This window comes from Eucyclogobius newberryi, unplaced genomic scaffold (assembly GCF_026437365.1).
Source record: "Eucyclogobius newberryi isolate DKJ021-1_F unplaced genomic scaffold, fEucNew1.0.hap1 SCAF_196, whole genome shotgun sequence".
Classification (NCBI taxonomy): domain Eukaryota; kingdom Metazoa; phylum Chordata; class Actinopteri; order Gobiiformes; family Gobiidae; genus Eucyclogobius; species Eucyclogobius newberryi.
In genome coordinates, this window is record NW_027315830.1 from 46,532 (window position 1) to 61,926 (window position 15,395).

Here is a 15,395-nt window from a genome sequence, read left to right on the forward strand (position 1 = left end):
AATAGTGTAGTAAACAACAGTAATAATGTAGTAAACAGGAGTAATTGTGGAGTAAACAACAGTAATAATGTAGTAAACAACAGTAATAATGTAGTAAACAACAGTAATAGTGTAGTAAACAACAGTAATAATGTAGTAAACAGGAGTAATTGTGGAGTAAACAACAGTAATAATGTAGTAAACAACAGTAATAATGTAGTAAACAACAGTAATAGTGTAGTAAACAACAGTAATGATGTAGTAAATAACAGTAATAATGTAGTAAACAACAGTAATAATGTAGTAAACAACAGTAATAATGTAGTAAACAACAGTAATGATGTAGTAAATAACAGTAATAGTGTAGTAAACAACAGTAATAGTGTAGTAAACAACAGTAATAGTGTAGTAAACAACAGTAATGATGTAGTAAATAACAGTAATAATGTAGTAAACAACAGTGATAGTGTAGTAAACAACAGTAATAGTGTAGTAAACAACAGTAATAGTGTAGTAAACAACAGTAATGATGTAGTAAACAACAGTAATAGTGTAGTAAACAACAGTAATAGTGTAGTAAACAACAGTAATAGTGTAGTAAACAACAGTAATAATGTAGTAAACAGCAGTAATTTTGTAGTAAACAACAGTAATAGTGTAGTAAACAACATTCATAATGTAGTAAACAACAGTAATTGTGGAGTAAACAACAGTAATAGTGTAGTAAACAACAGTAATAGTGTAGTAAACAACATTCATAATGTAGTAAACAACAGTAATAATGTAGTAAACAGCAGTAATTGTGTAGTAAACAACAGTAATAATGTAGTAAACAACAGTAATAATGTAGTAAACAGGAGTAATTGTGGAGTAAACAATAGTAATTGTGTAGTAAACAACAGTAATAGTGTAGTAAACAACAGTAATAATGTAGTAAACAACAGTAATAGTGTAGTAAACAACATTCATAATGTAGTAAACAGCAGTAATTGTGTAGTAAACAACAGTAATAGTGTAGTAAACAACAGTAATAATGTAGTAAACAGCAGTAATTGTGTAGTAAACAACAGTAATAATGTAGTAAACAACAGTAATAATGTAGTAAACAGGAGTAATTGTGGAGTAAACAATAGTAATTGTGGAGTAAACAACAGTAATAGTGTAGTAAACAACAGTAATAGTGTAGTAAACAACAGTAATTATGTAGTAAACAACAGTAATAGTGTAGTAAACACCAGTAATAATGTAGTAAACAACAGTAATAGTGTAGTAAACAACAGAAATAATGTAGTAAACAACAGTAATAGTGTAGTAAACAACAGTAATAATGTAGTAAACAACAGTAATAGTGTAGTAAACAACAGTAATAATGTAGTAAACAACAGTAATAGTTTAGTAAATGACAGTAATAATGTAGTAAACAACAGTAATAATGTAGTAAACAACAGTAATAATGTAGTAAACAACAGTAATAGTGTAGTAAACAACAGTAATAATGCAGTAAACAACAGTAATTATGTAGTAAACAACAGTAATAATGCAGTAAACAACAGTAATTATGTAGTAAACAACAGTAGTATCATAGGTTCACTTTGGAGTTGAATAATAACTTTCTGAGGCTATTTTGATCAAATAATGTGACTTTAGTTTATTTGTGTGACAACGAAGAGACTGGACAGAACCAGTGATTACAGAGATAAGAACCATTAACCTGATCTGACCTCTGACACTAACACAGCCATTTTAGTCCTTGTTTTGACCCGTTTTAGTCCTGGTTTTAGTCCTGAAACACTGGCTGTTGTTTGGCAGGTGTGAAGAACGCCGACGAGAACGAGCTGCGTTCCATCGCCACAGATCCCGACGAAATCCACATGTACAACGTGGGCGACTTCAAGTTCCTGGTGGACATCGTGGACGAGCTCACGGTGAATCTGTGCAACAGCGTCAAGGGCTCAGGTCAGACACGAGTACACAAGTACACAAGTATATACCTGTGCAACAGCGTCAAGGGCTCAGGTCAGACACGAGTACACAAGTACACAAGTACACAAGTATATACCTGTGCAACAGCATCAAGGGCTCAGGTCAGACACGAGTACACAAGTACACAAGTACACAAGTATATACCTGTGCAACAGCATCAAGGGCTCAGGTCAGACACGAGTACACAAGTATATACCTGTGCAACAGCATCAAGGGCTCAGGTCAGACACGAGTACACAAGTACACAAGTACACAAGTATACAAGTACACAAGTATATACCTGTGCAACAGCATCAAGGGCTCAGGTCAGATACGAGTACACAAGTACACAAGTATACAAGTACACAAGTATAGACCTGTGCAACAGCGTCAAGGGCTCAGGTCAGATACGAGTACACAAGTACACAAGTATACAAGTACACAAGTATATACCTGTGCAACAGCATCAAGGGCTCAGGTCAGATACGAGTACACAAGTACACAAGTATACAAGTACACAAGTATATACCTGTGCAACAGCATCAAGGGCTCAGGTCAGATACGAGTACACAAGTACACAAGTATACAAGTACACAAGTATAGACCTGTGCAACAGCGTCAAGGGCTCAGGTCAGATACGAGTACACAAGTACACAAGTATACAAGTACACAAGTACACAAGTATATACCTGTGCAACAGCATCAAGGGCTCAGGTCAGACACGAGTACACAAGTACACAAGTATACAAGTACACAAGTATAGACCTGTGCAACAGCGTCAAGGGCTCAGGTCAGATACGAGTACACAAGTACACAAGTATACAAGTACACAAGTATATACCTGTGCAACAGCGTCAAGGGCTCAGGTCAGATACGAGTACACAAGTACACAAGTATACAAGTACACAAGTATAGACCTGTGCAACAGCGTCAAGGGCTCAGGTCAGATACGAGTACACAAGTACACAAGTATACAAGTACACAAGTATATACCTGTGCAACAGCATCAAGGGCTCAGGTCAGATACGAGTACACAAGTACACAAGTATACAAGTACACAAGTATATACCTGTGCAACAGCGTCAAGGGCTCAGGTCAGACACGAGTACACGAGTACACAAGTATACAAGTACACAAGTATATACCTGTGCAACAGCGTCAAGGGCTCAGGTCAGACACGAGTACACGAGTACACGAGTATCCAAACTATACTTAGATTAGGATAAGACCACGTGGAAACATTAAGAAAGTAAGACTGCACAATATACAAAAATATACAAATGTGTGTAATGGACAAAAACCCGTAAAGTAATCAGGAGCGAGACGAGGCGTTAGCGAGGGTGATTGGCCGAGAAAGTGTGACCAATCAGAAGAAGCGTTAGACCAACGTGAAGATTTCCCAGATGTTTGATTGGTTTAAGTGTGAGAGCCAGTTTTCTACTCTCTTCAAAACACAAGAGGAAACGTGAGGAAACGTGAGAAAACGTGCGGAAACGTGAGAAAACGTGAGGAAACGTGAGGAAAACGTGCGGAAACGTGAGGAAACGTGAGGAAATGGAAACGTGAGGAAACGTGAGGAAACGTGAGAAAACGTGAGGAAACGTGAGGAAACGTGAGGAAACGTGAGAAAACGTGAGGAAACGTGCGGAAACGTGAGGAAACGTGAGGAAACGTGAGAAAACGTGAGGAAACGTGAGAAAACGTGAGAAAACGTGAGGAAACGTGAGGAAACGTGAGAAAACGTGAGAAAACGTGAGAAAACGTGAGGAAACGTGAGGAAACGTGAGGAAACGTGAGGAAACGTGAGAAAACGTGAGGAAACGTGAGGAAACGTGAGGAAACGTGAGAAAACGTGAGGAAACGTGAGGAAATGGAAACGTGAGGAAACGTGAGGAAACGTGAGGAAACGTGAGGAAACGTGAGGAAACGTGAGAAAACGTGCGGAAACGTGAGGAAACGTGAGGAAACGTGAGAAAACGTGAGGAAACGTGCGGAAACGTGAGGAAACGTGAGGAAACGTGAGAAAACGTGAGGAAACGTGAGGAAACGTGAGAAAACGTGAGAAAACGTGAGGAAACGTGAGGAAACGTGAGGAAACGTGAGAAAACGTGAGGAAAACGTGAGGAAACGTGAGGAAACGTGAGGAAACGTGAGAAAACGTGAGGAAAACGTGAGGAAACGTGAGGAAACGTGAGGAAACGTGAGAAAACGTGAGGAAACGTGAGGAAGCGGAAACGTGAGGAAGCGGAAACGTGAGGAAGCGGAAACGTGAGGAAACGTGTCGATTTTAAGGGTTTATTTAGTTTTGTGACTGGAGTAAGAACAGACAGTTGCAGCGCCAAGCGCAGAAAGATAAGGTAAAGTAAAGTAAGATAAGGCAAGAATGATACTATTTTAATATCTATATTTGGCCTGTGCTGTAGTGTGTGTGTGTTCAGTGTGTGTGTGTGTGTGTGTGTGTGTGAGTTTGTGTGTGTGTGTGTGTGTGTGTGTATGTGTGTGTGTGTGTGTGTGTTCAGTGTGTGTGTGTGTGTGTGTGTGTGTGTGTTCAGTGTGTGTGTGTGTGTGTGTGTGTGTGTGTGTGTGTGTGTTCAGTGTGTGTGTGTGTGTGTGTGTGTGTGTGTGTGTGTGTTCAGTGTGTGTGTGTGTGTGTGTGTGTGTGTGTGTGTGTGTGTGTTCAGTGTGTGTGTGTGTGTGTGTGTGTGTGTGTGTGTGTGTGTTCAGTGTGTGTGTGTGTGTGTGTGTGTGTGTGTGTGTGTGTGAGTTTGTGTGTGTGTGTGTGTGTGTGTATGTGTGTGTTCAGTGTGTGTGTGTGTGTGTTCAGTGTGTGTGTGTGTGTGTGTTCAGTGTGTGTGTGTGTGTGTTCAGTGTGTGTGTGTTCAGTGTGTGTGTGTTCAGTGTGTGTGTGTGTGTGTGTGTGTTTGTGTGTGTGTGTGTGTGTGTGTGTGTGTGTGAGTGTGTGTGTGTGTTTGTGTGTGTGTGTATTTATAACTCACATTTATAACATTTATAACACACATTTATAACTCACATTTATAACATTTATAACACACATTTATAACTCACATTTATAACATTTATAACACACATTTATAACACACATGTATAACATTTATAACACACATTTATAACTCACATTTATAACATTTATAACACACATTTATAACTCACATTTATAACATTTATAACACACATTTATAACTCACATTTGTTAGCTCACATTAGTTAGCTCACATTAGCGGCGTTAGCTTCATTGCTGGTGTCATTGTGCCCTCCGGGGGCAGCGTTCTGACGTGACACATGCTGGACATGACATTTTGCCTCTGAACAGAAAATGCGTCTGAATTATGACTTAATCATAGTCATAACGGCAGTAAAATGCCTCTAATGTGTGTGTCCGCGCTGTGACCTCACTGCAGCTGTGAGTGATCGCCTGACCCTGCCTTCACCTGCCTTCACCTGTCTTCACCTGCCAGAGGTCAGAGGTCGGCTGTAAATTCACTCAGCGTTATCAGGTTTTAGTGAACGAGAGTTGCCAGTTAACGACCTGGAAGTAAATCTGTATCTGAACCAGGTGTAGACCCGGTTCAGACCTGGTTCAGACCTGGTTCAGACCTGGTTCAGACCCGGTTCAGACCTGGTTCAGACCCGGTTCAGACCCGGTTCAGACCCGGTTCAGACCTGGTTCAGACCCGGTTCAGACCCGGTTCAGACCTGGTTCAGACCCGGTTCAGACCTGGTTCAGACCTGGTTCAGACCTGGTTCAGACCCGGTTCAGACCTGGTTCGGACCTGGTTCAGACCCGGTTCAGACCTGGTTCAGACCTGGTTCAGACCCGGTTCATAACTGGTTCAGACCTGGTTCAGACCTGGTTTAGACCTGGTTCAGACCTGGTTTAGACCTGGTTCAGACCTGGTTTAGACCTGGTTTAGACCTGGTTTAGACCTGGTTCAGACCTGGTTTAGTCCTGGTTCAGACCTGGTTCAGACCTGGTTCATAACTGGTTCAGACCTGGTTCAGACCTGGTTTAGACCTGGTTCAGACCTGGTTCAGACCTGGTTTAGACCTGGTTTAGACCTGGTTCAGACCTGGTTTAGACCTGGTTCAGACCTGGTTTAGACCTGGTTTAGACCTGGTTTAGACCTGGTTCAGACCTGGTTCAGACCTGGTTCAGACCTGGTTCAGACCCGGTTCATAACTGGTTCAGACCTGGTTCAGACCTGGTTTAGACCTGGTTCAGACCTGGTTTAGACCTGGTTTAGACCTGGTTCAGATCTGGTTTAGACCTGGTTCAGACCTGGTTTAGACCTGGTTTAGACCTGGTTTAGACCTGGTTCAGACCTGGTTTAGTCCTGGTTCAGACCTGGTTCAGACCTGGTTCATAACTGGTTCAGACCTGGTTCAGACCTGGTTCAGACCTGGTTTAGACCTGGTTCAGACCTGGTTTAGACCTGGTTTAGACCTGGTTCAGACCTGGTTTAGACCTGGTTCAGACCTGGTTTAGACCTGGTTCAGACCTGGTTCAGACCCGGTTCATAACTGGTTCAGACCTGGTTCAGACCTGGTTCAGACCTGGTTTAGACCTGGTTCAGACCTGGTTTAGACCTGGTTCAGACCTGGTTTAGACCTGGTTTAGACCTGGTTTAGACCTGGTTCAGACCTGGTTTAGTCCTGGTTCAGACCTGGTTCAGACCTGGTTCATAACTGGTTCAGACCTGGTTCAGACCTGGTTCAGACCTGGTTTAGACCTGGTTTAGACCTGGTTCAGACCTGGTTTAGACCTGGTTCAGACCTGGTTTAGACCTGGTTTAGACCTGGTTCAGACCTGGTTTAGACCTGGTTCAGACCTGGTTTAGACCTGGTTCAGACCTGGTTCAGACCCGGTTCATAACTGGTTCAGACCTGGTTCAGACCTGGTTCAGACCTGGTTTAGACCTGGTTTAGACCTGGTTCAGACCTGGTTTAGACCTGGTTTAGACCTGGTTCAGACCTGGTTTAGACCTGGTTCAGACCTGGTTTAGACCTGGTTTAGACCTGGTTTAGACCTGGTTTAGACCTGGTTCAGACCTGGTTTAGTCCTGGTTCAGACCTGGTTCAGACCTGGTTCATAACTGGTTCAGACCTGGTTCAGACCTGGTTCAGACCTGGTTTAGACCTGGTTTAGACCTGGTTTAGACCTGGTTCAGACCTGGTTCAGACCTGGTTTAGACCTGGTTCAGACCTGGTTCAGACCTGGTTTGATCCTTGTTTCTCACAGATGACTCAGGAGCAGAGGTTCTGGAGCCGCCCATGGACCTGGTCACATCTGAGGTCACTCAGCGCTCGTTCAGAGTCTCCTGGAGTCCACCCGACATCGCTGCAGAGAAGTACAAGATCACCTACGCCAAGACCGCCGGAGGACCCACCATGGAGGTGAGCACCCACTGGGAGCACCACAGAGAGGGCACGTGTCTCTGTTTGTGTCTTCTCTGTGCAGATGTCAGTGTTCTCTCTGTGCAGATGTCAGTGTTCTCTCTGTGCAGATGTCTGTGTGTTCTCTGTGCAGATGTCTGTGTTCTCTCTGTGCAGATGTCTGTGTTCTCTCTGTGCAGATGTCTGTGTTCTCTCTGTGCAGATGTCTGTGTTCTCTCTGTGCAGATGTCAGTGTTCTCTGTGCAGATGTCTGTGTTCTCTCTGTGCAGATGTCAGTGTTCTCTCTGTGCAGATGTCTGTGTTCTCTCTGTGCAGATGTCTGTGTTCTCTCTGTGCAGATGTCAGTGTTCTCTCTGTGCAGATGTCAGTGTTCTCTCTGTGCAGATGTCTGTGTGTTCTCTGTGCAGATGTCTGTGTTCTCTCTGTGCAGATGTCTGTGTTCTCTCTGTGCAGATGTCTGTGTTCTCTCTGTGCAGATGTCAGTGTTCTCTCTGTGCAGATGTCTGTGTGTTCTCTGTGCAGATGTCTGTGTTCTCTCTGTGCAGATGTCAGTGTTCTCTGTGCAGATGTCTGTGTTCTCTCTGTGCAGATGTCAGTGTTCTCTCTGTGCAGATGTCAGTGTTCTCTCTGTGCAGATGTCTGTGTGTTCTCTGTGCAGATGTCTGTGTTCTCTCTGTGCAGATGTCAGTGTTCTCTCTGTGCAGATGTCTGTGTTCTCTCTGTGCAGATGTCTGTGTTCTCTCTGTGCAGATGTCTGTGTGTTCTCTCTGTGCAGATGTCTGTGTGTTCTCTGTGCAGATGTCAGTGTTCTCTCTGTGCAGATGTCAGTGTTCTCTCTGTGCAGATGTCTGTGTTCTCTCTGTGCAGATGTCTGTGTGTTCTCTGTGCAGATGTCTGTGTTCTCTCTGTGCAGATGTCTGTGTTCTCTCTGTGCAGATGTCTGTGTTCTCTCTGTGCAGATGTCTGTGTGTTCTCTGTGCAGATGTCAGTGTTCTCTCTGTGCAGATGTCTGTGCTCTCTCTGTGCAGATGTCTGTGTGTTCTCTCTGTGCAGATGTCTGTGTGTTCTCTGTGCAGATGTCAGTGTTCATCTCTGTGCAGATGTCAGTGTTCTCTCTGTGCAGATGTCTGTGTTCTCTCTGTGCAGATGTCAGTGTTCTCTCTGTGCAGATGTCAGTGTTCTCTCTGTGCAGATGTCTGTGTGTTCTCTGTGCAGATGTCTGTGTTCTCTCTGTGCAGATGTCTGTGTTCTCTCTGTGCAGATGTCTGTGTTCTCTCTGTGCAGATGTCAGTGTTCTCTCTGTGCAGATGTCTGTGTGTTCTCTGTGCAGATGTCTGTGTTCTCTCTGTGCAGATGTCAGTGTTCTCTGTGCAGATGTCTGTGTTCTCTCTGTGCAGATGTCAGTGTTCTCTCTGTGCAGATGTCAGTGTTCTCTCTGTGCAGATGTCTGTGTGTTCTCTGTGCAGATGTCTGTGTTCTCTCTGTGCAGATGTCAGTGTTCTCTCTGTGCAGATGTCTGTGCTCTCTCTGTGCAGATGTCTGTGTGTTCTCTCTGTGCAGATGTCTGTGTGTTCTCTGTGCAGATGTCAGTGTTCTCTCTGTGCAGATGTCAGTGTTCTCTCTGTGCAGATGTCTGTGTTCTCTCTGTGCAGATGTCTGTGTGTTCTCTGTGCAGATGTCTGTGTTCTCTCTGTGCAGATGTCTGTGTTCTCTCTGTGCAGATGTCTGTGTTCTCTCTGTGCAGATGTCTGTGTGTTCTCTGTGCAGATGTCAGTGTTCTCTCTGTGCAGATGTCTGTGCTCTCTCTGTGCAGATGTCTGTGTGTTCTCTCTGTGCAGATGTCTGTGTGTTCTCTGTGCAGATGTCAGTGTTCATCTCTGTGCAGATGTCAGTGTTCTCTCTGTGCAGATGTCTGTGTTCTCTCTGTGCAGATGTCTGTGGGTTCTCTGTGCAGATGTCTGTGTTCTCTCTGTGCAGATGTCTGTGTGTTCTCTGTGCAGATGTCAGTGTTCTCTCTGTGCAGATGTCTGTGCTCTCTCTGTGCAGATGTCTGTGTGTTCTCTCTGTGCAGATGTCTGTGTGTTCTCTGTGCAGATGTCAGTGTTCTCTCTGTGCAGATGTCAGTGTTCTCTCTGTGCAGATGTCTGTGTTCTCTCTGTGCAGATGTCTGTGGGTTCTCTGTGCAGATGTCTGTGTTCTCTCTGTGCAGATGTCTGTGTGTTCTCTGTGCAGATGTCAGTGTTCTCTCTGTGCAGATGTCTGTGCTCTCTCTGTGCAGATGTCTGTGTGTTCTCTCTGTGCAGATGTCTGTGTGTTCTCTGTGCAGATGTCAGTGTTCTCTCTGTGCAGATGTCAGTGTTCTCTCTGTGCAGATGTCTGTGTTCTCTCTGTGCAGATGTTAGTGTTCTCTCTGTGCAGATGTCTGTGTTCTCTCTGTGCAGATGTCAGTGTTCTCTCTGTGCAGATGTCTGTGTGTTCTCTGTGCAGATGTCAGTGTTCTCTCTGTGCAGATGTCAGTGTTATCTCTGTGCAGATGTCTGTGTTCTCTCTGTGCAGATGTCTGTGTTCTCTCTGTGCAGATGTCTGTGTGTTCTCTGTGCAGATGTCAGTGTTCTCTCTGTGCAGATGTCTGTGCTCTCTCTGTGCAGATGTCTGTGTGTTCTCTCTGTGCAGATGTCTGTGTGTTCTCTGTGCAGATGTCAGTGTTCTCTCTGTGCAGATGTCAGTGTTCTCTCTGTGCAGATGTCTGTGTTCTCTCTGTGCAGATGTTAGTGTTCTCTCTGTGCAGATGTCTGTGTTCTCTCTGTGCAGATGTCAGTGTTCTCTCTGTGCAGATGTCTGTGTGTTCTCTGTGCAGATGTCAGTGTTCTCTCTGTGCAGATGTCAGTGTTCTCTCTGTGCAGATGTCTGTGTTCTCTCTGTGCAGATGTTAGTGTTCTCTCTGTGCAGATGTCTGTGTTCTCTCTGTGCAGATGTCAGTGTTCTCTCTGTGCAGATGTCTGTGTGTTCTCTGTGCAGATGTCAGTGTTCTCTCTGTGCAGATGTCAGTGTTATCTCTGTGCAGATGTCTGTGTTCTCTCTGTGCAGATGTCTGTGTTCTCTCTGTGCAGATGTCAGTGTTCTCTCTGTGCAGATGTCAGTGTTATCTCTGTGCAGATGTCTGTGTTCTCTCTGTGCAGATGTCTGTGTTCTCTCTGTGCAGATGTCAGTGTTATCTCTGTGCAGATGTCTGTGTTCTCTCTGTGCAGATGTCAGTGTTATCTCTGTGCAGATGTCTGTGTTCTCTCTGTGCAGATGTCAGTGTTCTCTCTGTGCAGATGTCTGTGTTCTCTCTGTGCAGATGCCTGTGTTCTCTCTGTGCAGATGTCAGTGTTCTCTCTGTGCAGATGTCTGTGTTCTCTCTGTGCAGATGTCTGTGTTCTCTCTGTGCAGATGTCTGTGTTCTCTCTGTGCAGATGTCAGTGTTATCTCTGTGCAGATGTCAGTGTTCTCTCTGTGCAGATGTCAGTGTTATCTCTGTGCAGATGTCTGTGTTCTCTCTGTGCAGATGTCTGTGTTCTCTCTGTGCAGATGTCAGTGTTATCTCTGTGCAGATGTCTGTGTTCTCTCTGTGCAGATGTCAGTGTTATCTCTGTGCAGATGTCTGTGTTCTCTCTGTGCAGATGTCAGTGTTCTCTCTGTGCAGATGCCTGTGTTCTCTCTGTGCAGATGTCAGTGTTCTCTCTGTGCAGATGTCTGTGTTCTCTCTGTGCAGATGTCTGTGTTCTCTCTGTGCAGATGTCTGTGTTTTCTCTGTGCAGATGTCAGTGTTCTCTCTGTGCAGATGTCTGTGTTCTCTCTGTGCAGATGTTAGTGTTCTCTCTGTGCAGATGTCTGTGTTCTCTCTGTGCAGATGTCAGTGTTCTCTCTGTGCAGATGTCTGTGTGTTCTCTGTGCAGATGTCAGTGTTCTCTCTGTGCAGATGTCAGTGTTATCTCTGTGCAGATGTCTGTGTTCTCTCTGTGCAGATGTCTGTGTTCTCTCTGTGCAGATGTCAGTGTTCTCTCTGTGCAGATGTCAGTGTTATCTCTGTGCAGATGTCTGTGTTCTCTCTGTGCAGATGTCTGTTCTCTCTGTGCAGATGTCAGTGTTATCTCTGTGCAGATGTCTGTGTTCTCTCTGTGCAGATGTCAGTGTTCTCTCTGTGCAGATGTCTGTGTTCTCTCTGTGCAGATGTCAGTGTTCTCTCTGTGCAGATGTCTGTGTTCTCTCTGTGCAGATGTCTGTGTTCTCTCTGTGCAGATGTCTGTGTTCTCTCTGTGCAGATGTCTGTGTTCTCTCTGTGCAGATGTCTGTGTTCTCTCTGTGCAGATGTCCGTAGATGGCGAGACCATGTCTGTGGTGCTGCTGGACCTCACTCCTCTGACCGAATACAGAGTCAACGTTTTCACTGTCGTGGGTGAAGTGACCAGTGAACCACTGACCGGGACCGAGACCACACGTGAGTCTGACCCCTTCCACATGGTCCTGGTCCAGACCATGTCCAGACCTGGTCCGGTCCTGGTCCGGTCCTGGTCCGGTCCTGGTCCGGTCCTGGTCCGGTCCTGGTCCGGTCCTGGTCCGGTCCTGGTCCGGTCTCACAGGTGTGTCTCCTCAGTGCCCCTGGCCGCGCCCTCTGACCTCCAGGTGTTTGATGAGAAGGTGACGAGCTTCAGCCTCAGATGGACTGAAGCTCCAGGAGCCTCAGGATACATGATCCTCTACAGGGCCCTGAACGCCACTGAGGGCCAGATGGAGAGAGAGGTGAGGCTGCTCTGACCCTCTGACCCTCTGACCCTCTGACCTCTGTCCCTCTGTCCCTCTGACCCTCTGACCCTCTGACCTCTGTCCCTCTGACCTCTGTCCCTCTGTCCCTCTGACCCTCTGACCTCTGTCCCTCCGACCCTCTGACCCTCTGACCCTCTGACCCTCTCACCCTCTGTCCCTCTGACCCTCTGACCTCTGTCCCTCTGACCTCTGTCCCTCTGTCCCTCTGACCCTCTGACCTCTGTCCCTCTGTCCCTCTGACCTCTGTCCCTCTGTCCCTCTGACCCTCTGACCTCTGTCCCTCCGACCCTCTGACCCTCTGACCCTCTCACCCTCTGTCCCTCTGACCTCCGACCCTGTGACCCTGTGACCCTCTGACACCTTTCTGGTGTTTGATCGTCTCTGTGACGTTTCTTCTGGTGTTTGATTGTCTCTGTGACGTTTCTTCTGGTGTTTGATTGTCTCTGTGACGTTTCTTCTGGTGTTTGATCGTCTCTGTGACGTTTCTTCTGGTGTTTGATCGTCTCTGTGACGTTTCTTCTGGTGTTTGATCGTCTCTGTGACGTTTCTTCTGGTGTTTGATCGTCTCTGTGACGTTGTAGCTTCGTGTTGGTCCGGTGACTTCGGTGGAGTTGACAGAGTTGACGCCCATCACGGCCTACAGAGTCCAGCTGGTGGCGCTGCACGGGGAAAGCGTCTCGCAGTCTCTGGAGGACACCGGGGTCACACGTAATGACCTCACACTCAACCACAGTCCATATGTCCATCCATGTGTCCATATGTCCATATGTCCATCTGTCCATGTGTCCATGTGTCCCAGGGTCTGTTGAATTTGTCCATATTTTAGTTTCCATCAATAATTTCTGGTGCTGGAGTTTTACAGAAGAAACATTGTTTTAAACTTTTATTCCTCTTGAAAGAAACGTCTGAAACTGAAGACGTGAGTTTAGATCTGGTCCAGTGGAGTGGTGTACTTGTGTACATGTGTACATGTATACTTGTGTATATGTGTACATGTGTACTTGTGTACTTGTGTACTTGTGCACGTGTGTACGTGTGTACGTGTGTACATGTGTACATGTGTACATGTGTACATGTGTACTTGTGTACGTGTGTACGTTTGTACATGTGTACATGTGTACATGTGTACTTGTGTACGTGTGTACATGTGTACATGTGTACATGTGTACTTGTGTACATGTGTACGTGTGTACATGTGTACGTGTGTACATGTGTACATGTGTACATGTGTACATGTGTACATGTGTACTTGTGTACTTGTGCACGTGTGTACGTGTGTACGTGTGTACATGTGTACTTGTGTACTTGTGTACTTGTGTACATGTGTACGTGTGTACATGTGTACTTGTGTACTTGTGTACATGTGTACATGTGTACTTGTGTACTTGTGTACTTGTGCACGTGTGTACGTGTGTACATGTGTACATGTGTACATGTGTACATGTGTACTTGTGTACGTGTGTACGTGTGTACATGTGTACATGTGTACATGTGTACTTGTGTACGTGTGTACGTGTGTACATGTGTACGTGTGTACGTGTGTACTTGTGTACTTGTGTACTTGTGCACGTGTGTACGTGTGTACGTGTGTACATGTGTACATGTGTACTTGTGTACTTGTGCACGTGTGTACGTGTGTACGTGTGTACGTGTGTACATGTGTACATGTGTACATGTGTACATGTGTACTTGTGTACGTGTGTACGTGTGTACATGTGTACATGTGTACTTGTGTACGTGTGTACATGTGTACTTGTGTACTTGTGTACGTGTGTACATGTGTACTTGTGTACTTGTGTACATGTGTACTTGTGTACATGTGTACGTGTGTACTTGTGTACGTGTGTACTTGTGTACGTGTGTACTTGTGTACATGTGTACATGTGTACTTGTGTACGTGTGTACATGTGTACTTGTGTACGTGTGTACGTGTGTACTTGTGTACGTGTGTACGTGTGTACTTGTGTACGTGTGTACGTGTGTACTTGTGTACGTGTGTACGTGTGTACATGTGTACATGTGTACATGTGTACATGTGTACTTGTGTACTTGTGTACGTGTGTACATGTGTACATGTGTACATGTGTACATGTGTACATGTGTACATGTGTACTTGTGTACTTGTGTACGTGTGTACATGTGTACTTGTGTACTTGTGTACTTGTGTACGTGTGTACATGTGTACTTGTGTACGTGTGTACGTGTGTACTTGTGTACGTGTGTACGTGTGTACTTGTGTACGTGTGTACGTGTGTACATGTGTACATGTGTACATGTGTACATGTGTACATGTGTACTTGTGTACTTGTGTACGTGTGTACATGTGTACTTGTGTACTTGTGTACTTGTGTACGTGTGTACATGTGTACTTGTGTACTTGTGTACTTGTGTACGTGTGTACATGTGTACTTGTGTACTTGTGTACTTGTGTACTTGTGTACTTGTCTACATGTGTGGAAGCGTCAGAGCCAAAGGGGACACACAGTGTGCTTGTGTGCAGGGCCCCGGGCCCCCGCTGGAGCCCTGAGGATCACAGACGTCACTCACAGCTCCATGAGACTGAACTGGGACGCAGCTCCGGCCCCGGTCCAGAAATATATCATCACCTACAAACCTGAGGAGGGCGACATAAGAGAGGTACAGAGTCCAGAGAGGCCCAAAGACCTGGTTTAGTCTTGGTTTAGACCTGGTTTAGACCTGGTTTAGTCCTGGTTCAGACCTGGTTCAGACCTGGTTTAGTCCAGGTTTAGTCCAGGTTTAGTCCAGGTTTAGTCCAGGTTTAGTCCTGGTTTAGTCCTGGTTTAGTCCTGGTTTAGTCCTGGTTTAGACCTGGTTTAGACCTGGTTTAGACCTGGTTTAGTCCTGGTTTAGTCCTGGTTTAGACCTGGTTAAGACCTGGTTTAGACCTGGTTTAGTCCTGGTTTAGTCCTGGTTTAGACCTGGTTTAGTCCTGGTTTAGACCTGGTTTAGACCTGGTTTAGACCTGGTTTAGTCCTGGTTTAGACCTGGTTTAGACCGGGTTTAGACCTGGTTTAGACCTGGTTTAGTCCTGGTTCAGACCTGGTTTAGTCCTGGTTTAGACCGGGTTTAGACCGGGTTTAGACCGGGTTTAGACCTGGTTTAGACCTGGTTTAGTCCTGGTTCAGACCGGGTTTAGACCTGGTTTAGACCTGGTTTAGTCCTGGTTCAGACCTGGTTTAGTCCTGGTTTAGACCTGGCTTAGACCTGGTTTAGTC

The 15,395-nt window shown here is 45.4% G+C and overlaps 1 protein-coding gene across 1 annotated transcript in view; it reads left to right on the top strand.

The window, feature by feature from the left end:
- LOC140366855 (collagen alpha-1(XII) chain-like) overlaps nucleotides 1–15,395 on the top strand; it is a gene marked incomplete at its 5' end in the record, with an annotated part of 154,156 nt that overhangs the window by 41,289 nt on the left and 97,472 nt on the right. The window contains 6 exons of the mRNA XM_072453040.1: nucleotides 1,789–1,935; nucleotides 7,199–7,353; nucleotides 11,704–11,833; nucleotides 11,990–12,135; nucleotides 12,741–12,867; nucleotides 14,660–14,796. Of these exons, the coding sequence (XP_072309141.1) occupies nucleotides 1,789–1,935; nucleotides 7,199–7,353; nucleotides 11,704–11,833; nucleotides 11,990–12,135; nucleotides 12,741–12,867; nucleotides 14,660–14,796 (842 nt within the window). The remainder of the gene's footprint in view (nucleotides 1–1,788; nucleotides 1,936–7,198; nucleotides 7,354–11,703; nucleotides 11,834–11,989; nucleotides 12,136–12,740; nucleotides 12,868–14,659; nucleotides 14,797–15,395) is intronic.